Source organism: Pararge aegeria, chromosome 21 (assembly GCF_905163445.1).
Source record: "Pararge aegeria chromosome 21, ilParAegt1.1, whole genome shotgun sequence".
Classification (NCBI taxonomy): Eukaryota; Metazoa; Arthropoda; class Insecta; order Lepidoptera; family Nymphalidae; genus Pararge; species Pararge aegeria.
In genome coordinates this window covers 2,299,295-2,324,437 of record NC_053200.1, presented here as the reverse complement: position 1 = coordinate 2,324,437, position 25,143 = coordinate 2,299,295, and the positions used below count along the sequence as shown (strand labels likewise).

Sequence of the window (25,143 nt, the reverse complement as noted above, 5' to 3'; positions counted from 1 at the left end):
GTTGTATAGATAAATTCTCTCTTCTCGTCTTACCAGGTGAACAGAAGGTGAGATTGCAGTCAAAGGTCTAGCTCTAGTTGTATAAAAATAATGAGAGTGGAATTTCGAGGTCACATTTCCGTACATACAGATCTATTTAAAAGTGTTAATTCGGTTGTCCATTTATATTAATAATTGGCGAAACAAGTTGTAAATATAAATAAAAGCAACAACGATTCGCCGGAAATGGAAACGTCCTACATCAATCCACCTAAAAATTCACCAAAAATATCTAACCTATCAATAAATAAAACAGAATTATTTAAAAACAACAGTATATTTGACAAACCTAGACTTGCTGCGGGTCACAACTTGTGTAATTTAGAAAGTTAATAGGTTATATTTTAACAGTCTCATGGTTACTGAAAAGACATTAAACAAATAAATTATATTATAATATACAATTATATTATAGTTTATAACTTAGTATTAGTCTTGGCAAAAGTGTTATTCCCGAGGTATACTTTTATTCATGAATCCTAAACCGGTACACTCAATTAAGTTTTGTTCCGCATCAGCCTTGATACTAAACTTTACCTGAAAAAGAAAGCAGAGTTGAGTATGAATGGAGCCAGTATCATTGCAATCAGCCTGTTAACATCCCACTGCTTATCACAGAACCCTTTCATAGGAGAGAGGTCTTAGAGCATAAACCTACCACGCTGTTCCAATGCGAGTTGGTGGGCTTTGTAGATTTTATCACATGTTAGTGACGATAACCGGGACGTCAATTTTCCAACTGAGGACTTGGAAAAAACTCAACATCTCACAATTCCTGGCCCGATCCAGGAATCGAACACGGGACCTCGATATCCGTAGTGATCTCGCCAACTACTAGACAAACTAGGCTCATCATCATCCGCCAACTTTATATCGGATGAAGGTTCAAATTAAAGTCTAGCCCGCCAGGTATGGCAGTTATATTAAAGTCAAGCCTAATCGGTTTTCACTTGATATCGTACCGGAACGCTTCATAGCTCAGCGGCACGTCTTTGTCGGTACGGTGGTAGCTAGCCGCGGCCAAAGCCTCCAACCAGACCAAATAAAATTTAGACATTTAGATTGCCTCTGTTGCACCTCCTATTTAACATTACGCTACCCTTATTAAAAAAGGATATTGGCGGGGTGATAAGGACAGAAATAAAACACGAGATTTAAGCTGTCAAACGTCATAATAAAAGTGACGTTTGACAGCTAAGATCATGAGATTTACAAAACGCCTTTCGTGATACGTTATTACACTGCTGATAGCACGGGCGGGCGATGTGACGCGGTAGGCCGTAGTATGGCGGATGGAGAAAAAACGTACCTTGGCAATGATTTCAGCGATGTATATAGCAGTTTCTGTGTGCAGAGTGACGTCACCCGTGCGGACTACCGACCTGCCCTCCGCCAGTACCATGTACAGTATTACCTGGTCCTGAAACATGTTACATTTTTGAAGTTTACTCCTTAAGAATCGATTTTCATATATAAGGCGCCCGGTATGAGAAAAATGTGAGTAGTAAAATCTACTGATGAATGACCTCGTTACGTTTTCGCTTTGCGACATTGCATGCCCGGCAACTGTGATGCGCAAACATGCAACGTCGCTTTCGTTTAATTAACTTATTTTTCCTATTTAAGTTACCAAGGAAACCGAATATTATCTAGGTAAAGAAACAAACACATAAATACATAGGGATAGTGTGAGATAGAAAACATTATACATTTGACGGCCGAGTGGCGCAGTGGGCAGCGACCCTGCTTTCTGAGTCCAAGGTCGTGGGTTCGATTCCCACAACTGGAAAATGTTTGTGTGATGAACATGAATGTTTTTCAGTGTCTGGGTGTTTATCTGTATATTATAAGTATTTATGTGTATTATATTCTTAAAAAAAAATATTTATTAGCTAACTTAGTACCCATAACACAAGCTACGCTTACTTTGGGGCTAGATGGCGATGTGTGTATTTTCGTAAAAAAAAAAAGTACATTTTTTTTCCTATTTAAGTTTCAAGGAAACCGAATATTATTTAAGTAAAGAAACAAACACATAAATATATGGGACAGAGTGAGATAGAAAACATTGTACATTTTTTTTCCTATTCTTGTTATTTTACAACTACAATTTAACTCGACTGCAATCTCACCTGATATTAAGTGTTTATGCAGTTTAAGATAGCTAGCTAACTATTTAGGTAAATTATATTTTTAATACTACAGGCCTCCGCTCAGGACGAGCAGGGTTTATAGTGTAGTCCACCACGAGAAATTTATGGATAACTCTCAGGCATGCCAGATTCCTTATGATGTTTTCCTCAACCATTGAAATAAGTGATATTTAATTGCTTAAAACACACGTAACTCCGAAATATTAGAAGTTCTGGGATCGAACTTGTTCCCCAAGTAAGGGAAACCACCATCTCAACTACTAGGCTAACATAGCTAGAACATTATGAAACTCATGCATTCCGGTTTCCTAACGACTCTTTCCTCCATCATTCAATTAAGTGATATTTAATTGCTTAAAACGCACATAACTCCGAAATGTTAGAGGTGCCGATGGTCGAACTCGGATCGAGTTCCGATACGGACTCTACCTAATAGGTTATCACCCCATCAGTATACCCTGATATACTGTGATGATAATAAGGTTTATAATATTGCGTTTAGTACCTGCGTATGGGGATCAACGCACGCGCCGCTGTCCAACGTTCGCCTCAAATTCTCCCCCGCCTTGCGTCCAACGTCCGACGCTTCAATACCGCGTTTGCCCAACGCGTCACTACCGAGGACGCATCCCGACGACAAATTGCATGACAATCTGAAGAAAAAAGGCATAGTAGACCACAGATAGCATACAGAAATTACACATCTATTATCTTTCTGAGATCTGTCCTTTGTTATACCTATACAGCGCGCGTTCAAGCCAAATTGCACCTTAACACTGCGCGTTGGCGTACGTTATAGTTTTACAACGTGTAAATGAAAACCAGAATATTACGTCACAGGCTTTGTAGGCACAGTATATACTGTCTCTGAGACTTATCTGTGAAACCGAAACTAACAGTTTTTGAGTAAATCACTGCCATAGTTTTTACTGAAAAAATCAGATACAGCAAAATATCACATGCAAAATCAAAATCAAATGACTCTTGTCACTCAATTAATCTATTATAGAGGTACGCGTCGCGTAGCGTAGGTATTATGCGCGTGTCGGTTTCTTATCGTCAATAGGATTGCCATAAGTAAACACTTCTGACGGCCGACTGGCCAAGGTCTTTGGTTCGACGCCCACAACTGGAGAATGCTCGTGTGATGAGCATGAATGTTTTTCATTGTCTGGGTGTTAATCTGTATATTATTAGTATTTATGTTTATATTATTCATAAAAATATTCATCAGCTATCTCAGTACCCATAACACAAGTACCCATAGTACATTGCGATGTGTGTATTGTCGTAGTATATTTATTTATTTATTTATTTTTACTCAAAATGTTTTGAATTCGTTTTTATGGAAGAATAAATATGCTTCTTTTCATTTAATATTTTAATAGGGTTGATTCTTTACGTATTAAATAATCTTTTGAACCCTTCAACAGTATTTCGTTATTCGGGTACAAGTTATATATTATTGCCCTTTCTTATTTGGTCGCGTATTTTAAGAGATAATACAAAATTACAGTACTGCGGGACTTCGGGACGTACGGCAGGGTGATTAAATTTTACAATCACTGCTGTCAAACTTCACTTTTGTTTATTTATTGTATGGAAAAGTGACGTTTGACAGCAGTGATTGCAAGATATACGGTTGTCGCAAGTCTGTCGCGACGTACGTAGTCACGCTGCGGGTGGCGTCTATAAGTATGGTATCCGCGTGGCCCACATTACATAACGGTATGACCAGTTAACGCGGGTGAAACAGTGGGGAGCAGCTAGTATTCTGTAATATTAGTCTGGATAATTCATCATCCTTAGCTTATTAACTTCCTACTGCCGGGCGCAGGCCTGCTATATCATAGGAATCTCTCCTATGTTATATAGTTTTAGAGCATAGACCCACCACGCTGCCCCAATGCGGATTGGTGGGCTCTAATGTCACAAATTAGTTATAATACCGTACCGACTTAACGTGCTCTCCGAATAGGGGTTGACACCGCCTATTTCCTAACTCTGGACTGGTACTGAAAATTATTTTAAAAGAAAAATGGGATTCGAACCCAGAACCTCGTTATCCATAGTTAAACATGCTATCCACTAGACCAACGAGGTATTTACGAGTGTGGTCTATATTATTTATTTCAAAACTAACATGATACCATTGCAGTTGTCGGGAGCCATCTGCCAGTATTCCTTGTAGCTGTGTATTTTAATATTCTTCTCAGAACTCAGTTCTCGTTTCGCCCCTTCCGCCATCAAGTGTGAGAGCTAGAACAATAATACACAAATAATAACCATAAATTAGAAATTTAAACAAAACACAGACACAAAATAAAAAGTACGCCATTTTTTTCGTGGCGGCCATCTTGGATTCGAACTTTGTCATAGTAAGTCATAACAACAAATTTTATTATGACTCCAGTAGAAACTCCCAGGATAAAAAGTATCGAATTTTATAGTAAACATTTAGATTATTAGAGGTAAAATAATTACTTTCAAGTGCTAAATGGTATGAAGTGACTGTTTGTTTGAGAAACACTACCAAAGTGGAGCGGTTTTCGATGCTTCAATATTAGTTGTGTACACGGTTACTGTATGTTCTCAATTCTGTGTTTTTTTAATAATAGTTATCAAAATGGAGCTACTACATTTGTTATAGGCTGTATAAAGAGAGACTCTGAAATATGCACAAAATGCAATTATACTCAAAATAACTTCAAAAATTTTGACGGCCGATTGGCGCAGTTTGCAGCGACCCTACTTTCCGAGCCCAAGGCCGTGGGTTCGATTCCCACTACTGGAAAATGTCTGTGTTATGAGCATGCATGTTTTTCAGTGTCAGGGTTTTTATATGTATATTCTAAGTATTTATGTATGTTATTCATAAAAATATTCATCAGTCCTCTTAGTACCCATAACACAAGCTACGTTTACTTTGGGGCTAGATGGCGATGTGTGTATTGTCGTAGTATATTTATTTATTATATTTTTTATAAAGATGAATCCCTTACCTTAATAGGCAAGCTCCCAGCGACAAAGCTCGTGCCGGTTATTTCCTTAACGTCGCCTCTGTCAGTGAGGTCAATCCTTTTTAAACATTGTACTGGTTTCACTTCCACACGCACTTGCCCCCCGCCTTTTGGAAAGTAACTGCAATTTCATAGAAAGTTTCATTAGCAACTTCATGGAAAACCCACATTACCATCATAAAATTTAAAATTCAAAACTTAATTATCCCATTAGGCTTACCCTATGAGCATTTTTGAAACGTGAGTTATGTCTGTTTGTTACTCTACATCTACTCTACCTCTATAGTGATTATTATGATGACATAAGCATCATATCAACCAATGGACCTCCACTGCTGGACACAGGTCTTTTGTAGGTAGTACCAAATACCATGGTCTTGTGTCGCTTGGATCCAGCGGCTTTCTGCGACTCGCCATCTCATCGCGGGTCTAACAATGCCGCGTTTCCCGGTTTCCCGAGGTCGCCATTCCAGCACCTTGTGACCCCAACGTCCATTAGTTCTCCAAACAACTGTGTGTCCCGCATACTGCCACTAGCTTCGCGAATCCTTGAGGTATTTAGGTAACTCTGGTTCTTCGACAGATTCCTCATCACGTAGATATACTCCAAGTATAGGTCTCTCCATCGCCCGCTGAGTGGCTCCGAGCCTTCTTACGATGTATACTCACCCCCTCCTTAATATTTCCATGCTGAAGTCCGCACCAAACTTTTCGAGGGTGACCCTGAACACTCGGTCCATGTAGTCGATCTGAGGTGCCATATCAGCGTTGGTGCCGCCCTTCAGATCCAGGGTCACAGGGGCGTCCGCGAACAGCGCGCATGGTAGTGCCACTTGCAGTAACAGACTTATTGAGCTGAAAAACTACAATTATATAAACTCATGACTGGCCCAATACAGGGCACGGTTCTCCTCCCACAATGGAGGTGTGGTGAAGGTGTTAAAGCCGTAGGACACCGCGATGGCCCAGTGTGCGGTAGACTCCACACACCCTTAACAACATTGTGGCTAATTCTCAGGCATGCAGGTTTCCTCAAGATGTTTTCCTCCAGCGTTGCAAGTGATAATTTAATTGCTTAAAACGCACATAACTTAGAAAAGTTAGAGGTTTGTGTTGGGATTAGAACTTCACCCCCTGAAAGTGAAGTCGAATTCCTACCGACTGGGCTATCATCGCTTCCCACTGATTTCATCACAGTAATCTACTTGTGCAAATATATAAAAAACGTTATATATTAATATAAACGTTATATATATATTAGAACACTCTTGGCACTATCCCATTATCTTGCTGTTAGTTCTGTCTACAAAGGTTGCCTGTAAGAGATTGCTTGCAGCAATAAGGCCGTCTTTGCATGTCTACATTGTTTTACTGTAAACTTGTCACTGTTTTTTTTCTTATGTTTGCGTGCAATAAAGTGTTTCTTCTTTTTCTTAATTATTCAGTTATGACGACCTCCTTTGCGCAGTGTAGTATTATAAAGAAGCCCGAAGGCAGTGCATTTATAACTTCGTAATTTTCTCTGGTCTGGTCTAGTGGAAGGCTTTGATCGTGGCTTTACCGCCGACCAAGACTTGCCACTTTTTTGACAGCGCTGTAGCGTTCCGATACGATGTTGCGTAGTAACTGATTACGGGAATGGGTTTATTTATAACTGCGATATCCCTCACAGGTTAGCCCGTTACCATCTTAGACTGCATCATCACTTACCACCAGACTAGGTGAGAGTGTAGTTAGGGGCTAACTTAAAGTGGGCTAAAAAAAAAAGAGATGTAGTTTTTTGCATTAAACAGATATAACCTCTGAGTATGTACTTTGATATTTTATTAAACCATTAAGAAAACTGTACTCTGTTGGGAAACATCAAGCCTTATTAACTTAATTGAATTGAATTTAATAATGGCGCCCTGCTAAAAGTAGTTAAGTTTCAAATATATTAATTTAGATGTTTTTAAAATCGCCTATGCTAATACGAACCCCGCTGTCTTAGTATCAGCTACATAGTGTCCTCCTCTGATTCTGCCCGGAATAAACTCGATTTCTGTGGAGCCTATACTGGCACCTTTTAACTTCGCTTGGCACATGTCCGCTACAAGTTCAATTCCTGCAAAATAATTGCCAAGTTATGAAAATTATGCTTAATTTGCTATACCTACTCAGAATAAAACAGGAAAATCTGTATGGTGTAATTTATAATTTCCTCAATCCTTATACTCCACACCATACAGATCTTCGGCAATGTACCCTCTACGCAGGTTTCGCTCCGAAACCGAAGCATGATGATGTTAACTTTACAATGAATAATTGTTAATTTTTCATAATAGTTGATTTCCAAGTTATCTGTACAACAACGTATAGACGCTTTTGAGATGAGGTGCTGGAGGAGAATGCTGCGAATCCCGTCGACGGCACACCGGACCAACGCATCGATATTGAGACATCTTAAAATTACAAGAAGGCCATCCACCACTTGTCTTCAGAGGATTCTCGTGTACTTCGGACATTAGAAGTAAGAATAAAACTTACAGTGCAATATACTAGGTTACATAAAATTCATAATTCGTTTAAAGGAAATTGGATACAATTATACAATAAACTACCAATTGACATCTTGGAGATGTCTCTTTAAAAGTTGAAAGTTTGTAAACGTAAGCTTATAGAAAAGTCCTATTATAATATAAAGGACTACGTAATCGATAAAAAAGCTTGGGTGTGAATTATTGATCTAACCAGGTTGCTCTTCTAATAATTTTAAATGATATTGTGAGATGGTAATAACAAAAAAAAAACCACCCGGCTAAGTTTGTTGTAGGCTTCTTCTGAGACCAGGACGCGTTTGGAACCCTCGTAGCATTAGTCTTAAGTGGTTATCGCCATCATCTCACTACCGTGTAATTCTTATGTACGCATCAAAAGTGCCACCTGTGGGCCTACTTGAATAAAGATATTTTTGAATTTGACTTTGACATTGCCAGAAGAGATGGACACAATCTTAAAATATGGTGGTCAATGGCAAAGACCTCGAGGACGTAGTCCGATTCGTTGGTCGGATCAAATTCGCACTGCTCTCGACACCAAAGTGCATATCGCTTTACGGGCTGCTAAAAGCCGAGTCAAATGGCACAAAATCCTCCGAAAGGTTGGAAGTGGAAGGGGTCACAACCAGAGAAGTTATCTGTGGCACTTTTGCTTTTTAAACTATTTATTGACAGGCCAATCAGATGGCCCAAAAATCACCGTCTAAATATAGAGCAACACTTTACATGCATGCAACATCAACCTGAGGTGTAGGTGTTAAGCCTCAGTGGCGTGCACTTCATACATGCACAAAAGCACTGCATACCCTAAAACTTTTGTATGACTCATAAATGCGAAGGATTTTTTTTCATTTTATTTTATATTTTTACTAGCCGTTTCCAGCCCGCTTCGCTGGGCGAATTGAAAAATGAAATAAATTACATTTTATGTTTCATTTTTATTTATTTTTTTCATATTTTTATTATTCTCCTTTTTTTTTATTTTTGTATGAACATAAATAGGCCCCGCGGATAGAACTGTAAGCATCGATATTGTTTAGACTTACTCAAATTCCAAATTCCATCGATTTAGCCTGTATCTTTCATCCAGGTGATTTTTCTCACTAAAATTTATTGTAACTTTCAATGTGCAATCATTATAACATTTCCGTGCCTTTCTTCCAAAAATTAATAATAATTGACATGAAGAAAAAAATTTGAAATGAGCATTGAAAGTTTAAGTTAAAGTCATTGCAAGTCTCATATGTGAAGTTGAAATCTGTCTAGGTTCAAGTGCGACGAATTTTCTGTTAACTAAAATTTTCTCCGTGACATCAATTTTTTATAGAAAATTAATTGTGCATGTTTTTTATGAATTCTATTGGAATAAGTAACTAAATTTCTTTTCACATCTCATGTGCTTGGAAAATGCATTCATTTTAATCTGTTACATTTCCGCGATCCCACAATAAAAGAATTCGTCGGTTATGTAGTCTGCAAAAGTAAAATGAATGTAAAATTCTTAGTCCGTTGATTGGATAGCTACATGTAAAGTTAAGTTTTTGAAACCTCTCAATGACTTTTTCTCCGCTGCCAAAAAGACGATTGTTGTAAGGAAATACACGAATATCCCTACATACACGAAGATCCCCACCAAATTTGGAGTCTGTAGAAGTAACAGGTTAGAAATAAAAATTTTAGATTTTAACACCCACCCCCGCAATTCCTGTCGGAAGTAGACTTTATTGAAATCCATTTTGAGATGTTCTTTATGTGAATAATAAAAGATTCCTACCATATTTAGAATTTTTAGAAGCTATATTTCGAAATTGAATTTTTTTATTGTTAACACCCACCCCCGCGAACCTTATTGGAGGTGATTCATTGTAAAATCCGCTCGAAGATCATTTTTATATTACATATAGAACACTCTCACTAAATTTGGAGTCTATAGGAGCTATCGCTTGGAAATTGAAAATTTTCATTGTTAACGCCCCCGCAATCTTCTTTGGGGTGGGATATCGTAAAATTTGTTCATAAATCATTTTTACATCACTTATAGAAAATTCCTACAAAATTTGGAGCTTGTAGGAGCTTTAGCTGGAAAATTTAAAATATTAATTGTTAATACCCACCCCCGCAACCCCCTGTGGGGTGAGCTATCGTAAAATTCGTTCATAGCCTATTTCTACACCTCTTACAGAAGATTCCTACCAAATTTGAAGTCTATAGGAGCTATAGTTTAAAAACGGGAATTGTTCATTGTTAACGCCCCCGCAATCCCCTTTGGGGAATGAATTTCTTAAAATCTATTCATAGCTGACCTCTACATAGCAAAAGTAATATTCCTACCAAGTTTCACGTTTCTAAGTCTTATGGTTCCCGAGATTTCGTGGTGAGTGACTATATAGATGGGAATTCTTCGATTATCATCGAAATTTTTAACTTTTTATCGGGCTTTTTTAAAATTTTCTTACATACAAAATTTTCTCCTGACAATTCTGAAAATAAAAAAAATCCCAATTGGTCCAGCCGTTCTCCACTACCGTGAGTAGATTCTTAGCTGAATGTAAAAAACCATAATCCGTCTAATACACTCTGTTGAAATCCATGAAAACAAAAGAATCAAGAGAAAATGCTTATCTTTTGTTTTTATTAGCGGGATAAATGTTCATAAAAGTAAAACAGCAATAAAAAAATGAAGGAATGTTGGAATTCAAAAAATAGATAGCCATAAACCATCTAGGAAAAATTTCGCATCGAATGGTGGTAGTTTCATATCGATACGATCAGTGGTTTAGGCGTGATTGAGCCTCAAACGAAGACCATTTTCATTATATATATATAGATATACCTTCCTTCTTTACCCTGCATACCCTGGTCAAAAACCCTGTGCACGCCACTGCCTGTAATTAAACCAGGAATCGCAGCATTGACACTGAACACAGATAACACAGAAACAGTAGAATTAGCCATGGTGATAGTACTTCACCAGAAAAGCTCTGTCACATAAAGTTCTACAACTACTAGAAGGAAAGGACCGATCTGTCAATACAAAACTAAAACCACTGGATGCATTGCACTGTAATATGAAAGAAAGAGTAAACATACATATACTACGACAGTACACACATCGCCATCCAGCCCCAAAGTAAGCGTAGCTTGTGTTATGGGTACTATGTTATGTTATGGGTATATGGCCTGATTAATATTTTTATGAATTATATACATTAATACTTAGAAAATACATATAAACACCCAGACACTGAAAAACCCACGGCTCCCATGGCTCAAACTGCGCCAATCGGCCGTCAAAGTAAGCATAGGTTGTTGTGATATATGGGTACTGACTGATGAATATTTTTACGAGTAAAATATATAAATATATATTATTAATTTAATATATAAATAATATATCTTAATATTTAAATATATCTTATATTATTCGTAGAAATATTCATCAGTCATATGTATGTCATATGTATTTTTTATCTTCGCCATTGGTTGCCTGGAAGAAATCGCTATGAAGCGATAAGGCCGCCAAATTGTATACGTTGTTTAGTTATACTTATCTTTTTTTTTGTCCTTTTTGTGGTGTGCAATAAAAGTATATTTAGTTTTCAGTTTCAGTATATTCAGTGTAAGACACTGAAAAACATTTATGTTTATCACACCAACATAGTCCAGTTGTGGGAATCGAACCCACGGCCTTTGACTCAGAAAGCAAGGTCGCTGCCTACTGCACCAGTCGGCCGTCAGCAAAGGAAGAACGAAAAAGATTTTTATAAGGCCAATACATATACTTGTTTTTATGTTATGATCAAACGCAATCAACCCATCTGGAGTTATGGATAAAAACAAAAATTCGCGAAGGAGACCCTACAAGAATATTACTGCAACTAAACCGGGCTAAACTATAAATAAATAAATAAATATAACAGGTATATTAAGCAAACACCTTTCAATTTTAGATATAACTGACAGTCCTCTGTGTAGAGCATGCATGGAAACAGACATAACACCGATACATGTAATGCTCCAATGCATTGGAGTGTCAGAACAACGTGTAGCACACCTTGGCTCCTCAGCAACACTCCATGAAGCACTCTGCGACCTGGGCGACCAGCTAAGCTTCTGGAGTGAGCTCGGCTGGCTGGAGTGATCCAGCGATGAGCCGCACATACAATAGACGGTTCAGGCTAACTACTAGTATAGTACTAGTACGCAGACAGGTCCAGGAAGAGAAGAAGAAAGTTACTGACTAAATAATGGTCAACTTAATAGCATCAGCTGCAGCCAGCTGTGCAGTGATCGTATGATGATGGGTCAACAGTCGTAATAACTTAACAATCTAAAAAAACTTAATAACTATACAAATTTACTATTCATCCTACTACATTCATCATCATCATATCAACCTATTACCGGCCCACAACAGGGTCAACTTCCACAGTGAAGGGTTTACCTACTACATTAATATAAATTAAAACCATTTAAAAGTATCATCTTACAAACAAAAGAAAAACTGTGTATTGCAAATGGTTTAGACAAGTTTAACCAAATTAATAATAGTGAGAGACAATATGAGGCAGAGGTTAACAATTTTTGTACACAATAGTAATAAATGCTGGAACAACAATATTTTTGATTACCAAAAGTTAAAATTTGGTATACAGGTAGCCATTATAATGTAGGGATCTGCTAACAAAGGGTTTTTGAAAATAATTATTTGAAAATCAAGCTGTTAATCAAAGTAGCAGTTACAAAAGCTAGGCATGTATAAAATGCAGTATGCTGCAACGTAATACAGACAACTGTCCTAAACTTGTCCAGAATGTGGTGAAGTGGAGACTAGCTTTCACTTGACAACTGAGTGCTCCATGTACACGCTGGTAAGATGGGAACTACAAGGTGAGGATAAAATAACATTTATTTTAATTCCACTAAAAGTTAGCCCTTGACTGCAATCTCACCTGCAATGAAGATCGTAATAGACGAACCTGTTATGGCTGTATGGCAGTTATATTAATCCCATACCCCTAATTGGTTTCCAGGTGACATTGTACCCGAACATTAAATCTCTTAGCTGCACATCTTTGTCAATAGGGTGGTAACAAGCCACGGCAGAAGCCTCCCACCAGGCAATAAGTGAAGAAAACATAACAAATCTCTCCATAGGAGATATTGTTGGTTCACAAAAGATAGGTAGGACTGATAGGTTTCAGGGGAGTGTACTGTTGGGTCAACACTAAAATCGGTGTCTCAAATATGTGGAATAGGGTTAAATGGTCCTTACATAGGACAGATCCCCTATCTAGCAATGGCAGTTGCACCTACAATAAATACAAAACAATGCTTCATCCTTAGCCTATTAATGCCAAGCAGCAGGGCACAGAAGTGAGGGATTTAGCAAGCAGACCACCAAACCAACACTATAAGAGATGTTGGATCATCATTACATATCCTAACTAATGTTATAAATTAGAAAGTGTGTTTGTTTGTTTGTCTATGCTTCACCCCCTGAAATAGCAACCAATCAACTTGATTTGTAGTATACAATTATTTCAGGGAAACGATTGGTTCCCACAGGAATTTAGAAAAAACGTAATAAATGCGGACAAAGTACGCCGTCAACAGCTAGTTGGTTTATAATTTCCAGCACTGGTGGCCCAATATATCCTTCAATATAGGTATCCTTCCTATATCCTAAATATATCCTTTATTCTATTAACAGGAGTGCAAAACGCAAATTCCGTAGCCACAGAAAATCTAAACCAAGGCTTTGTGATCCATGGTATAGTCCATCCCTATAAAGTGCAAATAATAGTTACCCTTTAAATGCTGTGGAGCTAAGCCCGGCTTGCTGCGGCCAGCGCGGATGTTCGTCACCCGCACAGGAACGCCTAGGATAGCACTAAGCGAGATCGATATCCGGAGAATTTGACCACCCTGCGATTAAATTAAATGTTTGAATATTTTATTTAGCTTTCTTTAACTTTAAAAATTATTAGGTTTTCTGCACTTACCCCTTCTAACACATTCCCATTGATTTCCAATATATCCGACATATTTAATTTATTTTAGTAAAGTTTCGTCTTATGTAATACTAAGGTAACCAGTGAGTAGTTTAACTATATAGTATTTAATAAAATTGACCAGAATTTCTAAATTCACCGGTTGCCCGTCAGCCGTCAATAAATTTATTATTTGGATTTGACAAGATATGACAGTAAATTTATTATTTGGATTTGACAAGATATGACAATTTAGTGAATTTACTCCACAGACTACATACTGTAACGACAGATATATAATATTATGGTAAATTATTTGAATAATTACTTTTCACAATTTGAACATTAATTGTAATGCAGTATCATATGTAATAACTCAACAGTAAGCGATCTTATGGGATGTACAACCTCGGAAAGGCTTCGTGGTAATTAAGGATAAATACTTAAATATAAACCATTTTTAGTTGCCGAACAATGTAGTGTTTACATTCTCATTGGTACCAAATCTGTTGTACATAAATGCCTCAATTAAACTAAATGGTCAGGTATCTTTTTTAGAAGGCGCATAGAGATTTGTGTGGCGCTATTATGGTAGATAAAAACCGTCTTTGAGATAATCTTCACACCACAAAACCATTCATTTGACATTAAAAAGCAACAATAATCTGTTAAACTTGTCTTTGTTTATATCATTTTGCTTGCAAATCATTTATCTGTGTTTGCGTGTTTATTATTATTTTCAAATTGGATATTTTACCATAATTTGCTTTGGGTCTTAAAATCATCGAAAACTGCAACCTCCGGGCACACTTGAGTTTATAAGGATGCAGAGGAAACCAGGATTTCCTGTTGCTAATTGCAACATAAAAATGGTAATCTCCGGCTGATCTTCACAACTTCTAGAGTTACACACTTTACTAAATAACAAATACTAGAGCTGATTTTTCTACTTATCACAACCGCCTTAGCGTTTTCAAGTTAATGAAATATAAATCCTAGAAGCCCGAAAAGTGCCAGCTTGGAATAGCATGATTTAGTCCTATGATATAATCAAACTACCCTCACATTTAATTCAAATTTAATAATCTGGTTTTGTTCTTTCGCATCTCTTTCAACCTGCCTCTTATAGAGTCTAAATTAAATGTTGGATACATATTAATTTGCAGCCTTTATCCACCATTGTCTAAAGCATGCCTCCATCTTCCTCATCATTGATTTCCTGATGATGGATTGAGTAAATTTGACCATGTTGGTAACCAACTTACAATAAAACCAGGAATAAAATTGAATAATGTTTTTGTTGACAGATATTAAATCCATTCACACATTAAATAAATCAGATATTTCTAATGTTACTTGTAATGTTGACATAAAAGTTATGTTAACTCTACATTTTTCATTATATTTATGCAAAATTGAACAGAGTTGATATTCTATAACTATGATGGATGTTTGTTTTAAAAATGGGACTCATTTCAGCATATGGTTATCACCGTCATCTCACTACCGTATACACATTTGTCATGTAATGTACATATCATAAGTGCCATCTATTGCCATCTTCTTGAATAAAGATAATTTTGACTTTGACATGTTTTTGGTATTTATCTTGAATATGTTATTTGGCATACCTTCTGTTTATGGTACATCATATCCTTATACAGACTCACTCAGTGCTTCATTAGTTGATTTTCCAGCAATTCCAGAAATTAATTGACTGTGTAGGCAGTTGTAGGCTTATATATCCCCTACAAAGAACATTGCCTATATATATATTTTTTTAAATCAGCCCTGCCGTCTCAGCACCATTTAACATCATTTGTATATTTAAAAGTGATACTAATCCTAACTTCAATGCAACTAAAGTTGCAGAAACTACAAGATACATTTTGGAGAGTGGGATCAGGAGCTATTAGATTTGGTCAAACCATCTCCTTTCTACCATCGGAACTGCGAGGTACCGAAAGTATCTGCACTGTTACGTTGTTGAAATTCCATCAACACGTACGAAGCGTTTTGCTTCTTCCTTTCTGATACGCACCGCAAAGGCCTGGAATGCCCTCCCATCTTCCGTCTTCCCCGATACCTATAATCTGGGTACCTTCAAATCAAGAGTGAATTGGCATCTTCTAGGCAAGCGCGCTTCATCTTAGGCTGCATCATTATTTACCATCAGGTGTTATTGCAGTCAAGCACTTGTCTAAATATTAAAAAAAAAAAAAAAAACTGCCCATTGGTGCAGTGGGCCGCAACCTTGCTTTCTGAATCTCAGAAGCTGGTGATTGGTGAGAGAACAGGTGTTTAAAAATTTGTATTTATTTGTTTAGCCTGACAGCTTGCCTGTGTCAGAGGGCATGCTGGAAGAAGAAGAGCCATTGCAGCGTCGCCAGCAACTCATCAACTTCGGCCACTCGCAGTGGGGCTTCAACAACTGGAGCTGGGCGGTCACCAAGCAGGACTTGGGTGAGGCAATTAAGTCTATTAATAAACCCGATCAACATCTTCATGGAGAGCTTGCCAACGAAACTATTCCATTGTTACAGATTTTGCAGAAATAACGAACGGCAAGTACTGTGCAGGGGTAGTTTCCTTCGTGTCGGTCACTGTGAAGAGCCTCAACATCCATCGCGAGAACATCGGCTATGCAACCTCGATGGCGCCGTACAAGGGTGCTGCCATACACAACGCTAGAAAGGTAAATACATCATCATCAACAAACCATTACCCGCCAACGCACGGTTGAGGGGGAAAAAAGGGGGACAAGGAGAGGGGCGGGGGGGGGAGTTTCCTAATAATAAGAAGTTTGATCTGTGTCATCTGTGTTTCCGTCTGGAAATCTGCGTGGCTGACAGTTCTCTATAACGTTCTCAAGGGCGGGTGGAGTCTACCAAGTCTTGGCCAGCGCGGTAGAATACAGCCTAGAGAAATTTATAAATTTAAAATGCATATAAAAAAATTCGGAACAGACAGGATTTGAACCTGCGACTCTCGGGCTATCGCGGCCTGAGCGCTTTCACCAATTAAGCTACGGCTCTCCTACCGTCGATGCCGAAATTACTATTTGCCTTTCGCATCAGTCAGTTTTTTTTTATATGCATGGGCTTAATGGGTTTAATTATTACTTTAAAAAAAAGTGTGAGCCGTCACAGGACGCCTTGCAGATGTGAAACATTGAAACTTTTATACAAGTTATGAGTATATGCATAAGAGAACAGATTACGACAAAAATCAGATATATCGTACTGAAAAGATAAAGCATTACAAATTTAATCCATTAAATAATTACAGTTTTTTTCTTTTTTATAACAAACAAATCAAAATTTAAGAATTAATTATTTTGTAAAATTAAATTTTTGCGATTACCATATCGTGGATTTCGACATGCCACCAAGGTCATAAGTCAAACCTTAGAGCGAATCTCATACTTGCATTTGGAGTATCAATATTGATAGATTTCTCTTAACGCCACGTTTTTATTTCAGTGCGCGGTAACAAACGCCCTTCGGGAAACGTTACTGAGCTTCGGCGGTAACGTTACCACGGAACTAATGGAACTCCTCGACGCGCACCGGCACGACGTTCCCAACAAGAACCAAAATCAAAACCACAATCAAAATCAGAACCAGAACCAGAATCAAAACCAAAACTCTATTCAAAATCAGAAACACGTACCCCCTGACGCGCTGCATGAAAACAACCAGAATATCGCAAACATGAATAAGCATGTGGAGAAGAACGCGTTGAATGTGAAGAAAGAGGAGGTGCCGGGCGGGGCCAAAGTGCAAATCGCCCCCCTGAAGAATGTCTCTACCCCACCTGTGGCCAAGGCGCATCCAATGCCTGCCAACGTGCCGGCCAACTTGCCAGCCAACCGTCCAGTGCCAACAGCCAACGTCAACGCCAAAGCACAACGTCACTCCGCGCCCCCGCCCGCACCTCAACCCGCTCCGCTCATACGCCCGAACTCTAACGTAAGTTTCGTCCTCCAACCCGTTATGGGGGGAGTGCCGCCCATGTTTTCCAACCCCCCTCGCTTAGCGCCCCCTCCGCCCCCGATGTACCCAAACTACTACGAGTACTCGGTCCCGTGGCACTTCGCCTATGAACCGTACGACCGTCACCATGGCAACGTGAACCTAAACTTCAACATGCCGCCTAAAAATTTGGTCGTCAACGGCCGCGCTGGGTCCGTGGACTGCAAGGGTCGCGAGGAACACTACAGCGGGCAGGGCTGCTGGATCAAACCTTCCATCTTCTACGACGGCTTTTGGACGGAGCAGAAGGTTAAGAAGTGGGTCGCTGAACAGGTGGAAAAACAGTTTCCCGGTGACCCGGGTAACAGACAGCTTCCGTCCGACCCCGCGATACCTTCTAATCCCCAATGATTTATAATAAATCGTTGCAAACCCTCAACCTTTTAACGTAGGGTTACATTGCACAATACAGTGGTAATTTTGACAGATGACCGTGGCGTATTTCCACAAATCATTAAAGTATAAGAAACTTTGTAACTAGTAGTTAGGTAGATTTTTGTCTACCTATATGACTAGCATGGGCAGGCTACATTTTTCTCCAGGGAAAGGATATAATGTTTATCTTCTCTCACAGTTTTATCCACTCTCCGAGCATGGGCGTACGAGTGGAAAATGATATCGTGTTAAATTAAACAGGGCAAAGGTTCTTTTTGTCTATGCCGTGCTTTGACAGTTGTACAAATAAATTTTATCACTTGTGAGTGGATATAATCGGGGGATAATTTTTTTGGCCATCATTGTGGATATTAATGCTATAATCGTTTTATAAGAGTTGGCCGCTGCCCAGATGTGTGACTGGTTTAATCTGTACTAGAGTACATGACAACCTTATAATACGGTAAGGAATAGAGGCTAGGAATTATTTGTTAAAGAACCGATTACGCTGGTCCACAACCTACAAATATAAGCGTCGGCCCTACCTATTCATGAGCATGACTCGACGGTGAATGTTTAATGTATCATAGCTAGACTTCATAATCATCGGTAAGAATGAAATTACATTTATTTGTTTTGCAACATTAAATAAAATAAACATCTGAAATTGTAAAATGTAAAAAAATTTAACTCAAACAATCAAACTTATCAATTGCCGCAGAAACAAAAGATCAATGCAGAAATATTGTCGTTAGACGTCTCACACTGTAAAACTTAATATATATGAACTGTTATGTAGAACCAAAGTGGTCTTGTACTGAAATAGTAACAAAATTGAAGGAGAACAAAATGGTCCTATACACAATTACGCATGCAATTTGGTTGTTTATTTAGTATATGTTTTTATTTTATATTAGCAGAAGTGTACTAACTCGTTGTCTAACAATGTTGACAAACAAAAATGTTTATCTATTTTTGTTACACAGTATGGAAGTATCAAAGTCGATAAGTTTAATTTAACTGCAAAGCCTCAACGTAAATAAGTTATGCGGTGAACTGGTTGCAGTGTGAGCCCGCTGGGCACAGAAGGTTCGGATTGTCGGTCCTCTCAAGTATTCCTTACTCTGAGATGGCAACGTTTTGAACTTTTTATAATGAATGTATGTTCACACGTATGCACATATAAGTATAAAATAGTTTGACACCTGAACTCTTAGTACAAAGTTTGTACGTTCGTAATAGATTAACCAAATACTTTAGGCCGAGCGTGACAGAATACTGTACAAAGGTTATTTGAAGAGACCCCATCGAGAGAGTAAAATTGAATTTATTGTATCATCGCTAATGAGAAAATTCATATATATCATTCCACTGCTGGACTAAATCGCAGTTGATGGTAGTAGTATTACCGAGGACTCTGCTGCCCATTCTCCGTTATGTTCCCTGAAAGCTGCGGGGGTGAAGAGGGGATATCGTGAGCGGTGAGGGGATGTAAATCGATCTTTAAATGAAGGTAGTTAGTTAACTTTATTTTTACTCTGGCGTTATTGTTTCATTCTTTGAAACAGAATATTCTACCAGGGGTACAGAATCTATAGCTGGTACTTATGTTAGAAAGTAAACTGTAAAATTGGTACGCTCTCATTCGTACGGTCTTTATCGATTTATCGATTAAAGCAATTATTATTTTCCTCTTCATGAGACATACTGACGTCGATTTATTTAAAAAACTGTCACCCGAGGGGTTCTGGCATCAGGTATTTTCAAACAGGGTTTTTTTGTTGGTTATATAAATAATCAAATACTGCATTTAGTTTAATGGCGGTAAGAGATAAAATTAGAGAAGCGTAGGCTAGTGGTTAGGCCTTCGACTTCTCTTTGGAAAGAGTTCCAACCCCGGCACTCACTCCTAACTTTTTCAATTGAAGGTAAACAAAGTGAGAAAACCTGCATGCCTTAGAGTTCTCCATAATGTTCTCAAAAGTGTGAAGAATCCCCACTTGCACACCGTTGTGGACTACGGCCTTAAACCTTTTCACTTTGGGAAACTATATATGGTTTGATATGATGAAGAGATATAAATTTTATCTCTGCCGACATCCAAAGGGATTAGGTTAGATTTGTCTCAACACCGGTCACGTCGGCTGTTTGTAAATTATAAGTTTGTCTTGCCATTATCGAATAAGAATCTCAGTAATACTAGTATAGATAAGTTTAAGAAAATGTTTATTGCATTTTATTAAGAGTTTCACAATATATATAGGTCAATATAAAAACAAGTAACTAGTAGGGTTAGAGTTATTGCGAATGTAAATTGGACTGCGTTATGTAATATCGAATTAAGCGACGTCGATATGAGTCGGTGTTCGCGGCATTTGTAAGCGTACATTAAACGCAGTAACAAAATTTCAAATATTTTTTATCGTTATATTATATTAATTTAAAACACAACATGAAATGTACCTAGTAAATGTACCAAGTAAATCCATAAATCCACATTTATAATTTTCGTCGTAATATATTTACCTAACTTTTTTTTTCGTTGTTTAATTCGGTATGACAACGGAGTCCAATAAAGTAGGTTAAGATATTTGGAGTTCCACGTCGTCTTTGGCGCCGCCATAAGCGCGAGGTCCCGAGTCCGATTACCTATATAATACAACTGTCATACCTGTTACAGGTTAGCCCGCTACCATCTCAAACCTATCATCGCTCACCATCCGGCGAGATTGAAGTCAAGGGCTAACTTGTAGTAGAATAAAAAAAAATGTTTCCAATTAAGTGTCAAAACATTTCTTATTTTTTTATCCCTGATGAGAACAGTTACCAGAGGTAGTGCTGTCATTTCCTAGTGTTCCCTATTGGAAAAACTTTAAAGCTGTCAATTTAGTTCAATCTAAGATTTTGAACATTGCAGTGCATTTTGTAAAATACTATCTCACATAGTTATATATTACGAACCGGTCGCTATTCGGGCCGGTATTTCGCACCTCGAGCCTTTATTTTTGTGATGTTTTGTCACGGCACGGTGGAATTGCGTATTCATAGATTTAAAAGTGTCTGTAAAGGGTGTGTACAGATGGAATGCGTTTGTAACGCAAACCAACTGCAAAGTGCAGTTCATTAGCAGTTGATAACTAGAACTGCAGGTTAACAGTGGTCTTAGCGTCTAAAAGTTTCATGTTAATATACGATACGCTATCATTTTTGTTGTCTTTTGACATCCGAATATGGTTCCGAATCTAGGAGACTCCTCGCTTTCAAGTGAAAGAAGTTTTTTTAACTTGTCATCAATAAGCTTGCCAAGAGGCGCTCTCTAAGCTTCTTTAAGCTTTAAGGCTCAAAGCAAAGTTCTTGCAATTCGCCATAGGTTATAATGTAAACAACAGTATAAAATGTGAGCAGACTGTGTAGGACAACATTTTTTCTCCCTTTTCATTTTCAACTAAACTTTTCTTTATATTATAGTGTAAAGCGTGTTTTTAAAATTAAGAACACGCGGGTTCTAAAAAAATACATAAAAAAAGTCACATAAAGAGATTTTCTTTAGGAAAATAATTTTTTACATAATTTTGAAATATACTTTACAATTATTAAAAGTTACCCCGAGATTGTACAAGCCATAGGATAGGATAAGCAGAAAAAACACTATAGCTGCTTAGTTGCTCGATAATTTCAAACTGCAATTTTGCAGTTGGCTTGCTGACAGTCCGTCTGTATGCACACTAAAAGCTGAATCACACTGAAGGGAACTGGTTTATACTGGGAGGCTGTAGATTTTCTAACCTTTCTCCATGTGAACTTTTTGCCGAACAGAGTCCTACAGTGTGGTTTAACCTAAAGACTTTTTTGTGTGTTTTTATGTATGCACTCAAGCAATGCGTAGACGTACATGTTTTATTACAATAAACTTTTTGAAAATTTGTAATGTTTCATTGTTAAGTTTGATTTTATAATTTTGTTGATTTTTTAAACCCAAGCGTGTTGACTTAGCAACGTCAGTGATTGTGTGATGCGTTTTGTTAGGCCTATAGTAAAGCTGGTTTCAAGTCATTGATTTAATGTGTTATTATCGTGTTCAAGTGTTCTGCATCTGTTTGAAACTCAGATAAGGAACCTATTTAACTTGATTGTATAATCGTCGCTTGTCAACTCATACAAACCCTATAAAACGCTTACAGGGCTAGCTTAGGCGGGAGACAAGAATTATATCCCCTGGAGGGATATAATCAACGTGTCCGCCTGCTAAAGCAAGGGAACAGGGAATAGGAGAAGTTTACCCCCGTTTATTAATTACACATACATTCTTTGGATATTTTTTCCACTTGTGCGCCAGTGCTCTGAGAGTTGATAAAGCTGTGGGAGAAGATACATTTTTTTTTTTTTAATAAATATACTACGACAATACACACATCGCCATCTAGCCCCAAAGTAGGCGTAGCTTGTGTTATGGGTACTAAGATGCTTAATGAATATTTTCATGAATTATATACATAAATACTTAGAAAATACATATAAACACCCAGACACAGAAAAACATTCATGCTCATCACACAAACATTTTCCAGTAGTGGGAATCGAACCCACGGCCTTGGGCTCAGAAAGCAGGGTCGCTGCAAACTGCGCCAATCGGCCGTCAAATTTTTATCATTTTCTCGGAGAGATAATTATCTCCTGCCCATGATTATATCATCGAGGGAAATATAATTTTTGTCTCCGGTCTATGCTAGTTGTGCAGATGTGAATCAAGTGTTAACTTGTAGTGAAATAAAAATATGAACACTACTACTTCTTAACAAGCCACCCTTTGATTCCGCCACTAGTGTTACAAAGGCTTGGTGTGACAGGAGGTGAAGCTGGAGGACCTTGGCGAGGAAGAGGCGCGTGCGGAGCGCAAGAGGCGGCAGAGACAAGCCCAAGAGGAGTTCCGCTTGAAGCAGTTGATGAAGCAGAAAGACATGGGTTAGCATTCCAACATTGCCAGTGAGCAACATATTGAGGTTCACTTCCTCATTTGACTCTAGTGTGATTTTTTTAAGCAAACGAAGCGTTAAAAGGTTAACACGTACTATCCTAATTCAGCGAGTCTGACAGTCTGTTAGTAATGCGAATATTTAACTAATTCTTTAAAAAAAAAATATCTGAATACATATTTTTGCTTATGAGTATGCCATGTGTTTATTTCCTTTGATAAACCATATTTCCTCCATATTTTATTAACAGAATAGTTCATATTAGGTACAGGTCTGCTTATTATTTAGGCTGGAAGTTTTCTGAAAGTGTTTATGTTCTCTTTGTTCTGTTAAGTTTTTTTTTAAAGTGTGAGGTGACTGGTAATGGGCATGTTTTTAAAAAAGCGTATCGAATAAAGACAGAAATAACTAACTAGTTTCAAATTAGTAGTGTAGTTTTTTTAGCTTCTTTATGAGTATACCTATATCATTAAAAAAATGCCTCTGTCCCACTTTAAAAGTAGGTATGACCACAAATCTCTATTTTCAGCGGAATACATTTAGTTTTAATTTAAAATCGGTAGATCAAATTCATAACTAACCGTCCTGTCAACCTTCCACTATGATGCCAGGTCCTGTGAACAGTAAGTAAAAAGGCGTTTTTTTAGCAGTTTCTCAAGCAAGTTAAGCTGACAGTCCCCATTGCTATCACTTAAATGTGATAATGATTGATAAAGTCGACAAACTAACATACAATACAAATTATCTGCATAGTTAAACTCTAAACCCCTTTCTCCTTTATGAAACACTGAGGATGACACCCGTTTCATTTCCCCTGCAGATGAAAATCAAGAGGTGAATAAAAACAGTAGTCTAGACACATTGTTGATGGCAATACCGACTCAAGACATCGTTATAGAGGAAACTGGCAACACAGCTCAGGCGGGAAACTCCGCCGGAAAAAGGAAGTCGCCCTCGAGCGACAGTGGCGCCTCCAAGCGGCGCAGTGCTATCAACAAACTGGATATCGTTGAGAAATAATTTGAATTATCCGTAAATTTGTATTCTTACAACAATTATGGAGTCTTTTGCAAGTATCGTAACGCTCAATACTTCAATGTAAAATGCACTTCAGATTGCCGCAGTCGCAAATGTATACTACTCCTGTTTATTTTAAAATTATTTTCGTCAAGCGTACTGGTTTAAGGGCACTTTAGCACGCACCCACTCACCACTTTAGCCTTTATTTTTGGTTTAGAGAAAGAAACAAGTAGGAGAAAAACGATACAGTTCAGTTGTATGATGGAATTATTTATACTTGTTTATATAATCGTATTAGGAATAAATGATAAATTTTAGATAATTTTGTTTATTTTACTGCATTAATGCATCTATGATCTTTGAAAATACCCGTTTTCACTAACCACCTTTCGCGAATCGACCAGACTTGTCTATGGCTCTTGCCACAAGGTGTGGTATTTCATATTTTTCAATTTTCGTGCGGCATTTAAGCCGAATTTATATTTTTTTTCATCTGTCAAGTGTCAGTTTAACAGTTCCCTAAAAATTATGTACGCATTTTTTTCTCTACTAATCGTGAAAACGGGCATTATTTTCTAAGAATCTGGTTTCCCTCCTAAAAAATTACGCAGATTTTGCTCACCATCGTAACCATCATCAACCTATTATTGGTCCACTGCAGGGCAATGGGTCTCTTCTTGGACGTGAAAAGCCTAGGCCGCAGTCAACCACGCAGCAAAGTGCGAATTGATAGACAGTAGACTTCGCACAGCTTTGAGAATTTCATGGGGAGCTCTCAGGCATGCAGGTTTGTCTCACGATGTTTTTCCTTCACCGAAAGTTTTTCAAAGTTTCAAGGTGTGATACGTTTATGACGTTAGCATGGATATTTAGGTTTAGGTTTTACTAACGGGATTGGTTTAAAAATGAAACACCGATTGCGAAATCATATTTAATTGAATTCACTAAAAAGTTACGAACTTACACATAATTATATACAGGGCACGCTTACAAACTCCT

General features: G+C 37.9%; 2 protein-coding genes across 4 annotated transcripts; one reads left to right on the top strand and one right to left on the bottom strand.

The window, feature by feature from the left end:
- Window positions 1-365: 365 nt before the first annotated feature.
- LOC120633176 (RNA 3'-terminal phosphate cyclase) lies at window positions 366-13,910 on the bottom strand. The gene is made up of 9 exons (XM_039903308.1): window positions 13,755-13,910; window positions 13,560-13,677; window positions 7,190-7,316; window positions 5,882-6,067; window positions 5,195-5,333; window positions 4,336-4,451; window positions 2,698-2,845; window positions 1,349-1,459; window positions 366-576 (listed from the first exon to the last, which is right to left on the bottom strand). The coding sequence occupies exons 1-9, from the start codon at window positions 13,794-13,796 to the stop codon at window positions 487-489; spliced, it is 1,077 nt and encodes a 358-aa protein (XP_039759242.1). The 5' UTR covers window positions 13,797-13,910; the 3' UTR covers window positions 366-486.
- A 487-nt stretch (window positions 13,911-14,397) lies between these two features.
- On the top strand, window positions 14,398-24,461 carry LOC120633062 (arp2/3 complex-activating protein rickA-like). 3 transcript variants are annotated; one of them, XM_039903149.1, is made up of 7 exons: window positions 14,399-14,614; window positions 16,070-16,205; window positions 16,286-16,437; window positions 17,225-17,713; window positions 22,999-23,113; window positions 23,945-24,153; window positions 24,188-24,461. In XM_039903149.1, the coding sequence occupies exons 1-6, from the start codon at window positions 14,567-14,569 to the stop codon at window positions 24,142-24,144; spliced, it is 1,140 nt and encodes a 379-aa protein (XP_039759083.1). In that variant the 5' UTR covers window positions 14,399-14,566; the 3' UTR covers window positions 24,145-24,153; window positions 24,188-24,461. The 3 variants fall into 3 exon arrangements, with proteins under 3 accessions (XP_039759080.1, XP_039759083.1, XP_039759081.1); XM_039903147.1 differs by having other exon boundaries at window positions 23,945-24,461; XM_039903146.1 differs by lacking the exons at window positions 22,999-23,113; window positions 23,945-24,153; window positions 24,188-24,461 and having other exon boundaries at window positions 14,398-14,614; window positions 17,225-22,074.
- The last annotated feature ends 682 nt before the right edge of the window (window positions 24,462-25,143 follow it).

Bases quoted from the DNA above. Each gene is read 5' to 3' on its own strand.
- LOC120633176 (XM_039903308.1), bottom strand. From the start codon at position 13,796: ATGTCGGATATATTGGAAATCAATGGGAATGTGTTAGAAGGG. The intron at 2,846-4,335 runs GTTAGTTTTGAA...TTTTTTCTTCAG, and splicing joins GACAACTGCAATGGTATCAT to ATTGTCATGCAATTTGTCGT. The intron at 1,460-2,697 runs GTACTAAACGCA...AACATGTTTCAG, and splicing joins GCGTTGATCCCCATACGCAG to GACCAGGTAATACTGTACAT.
- LOC120633062 (XM_039903146.1), top strand. From the start codon at position 14,567: ATGCAGAGGAAACCAGGATTTCCTGTTGCTAATTGCAACATAAAAATG. The intron at 16,206-16,285 runs GTGAGGCAATTA...CCATTGTTACAG, and splicing joins GGTCACCAAGCAGGACTTGG to ATTTTGCAGAAATAACGAAC. The intron at 16,438-17,224 runs GTAAATACATCA...TTTTTATTTCAG, and splicing joins CCATACACAACGCTAGAAAG to TGCGCGGTAACAAACGCCCT.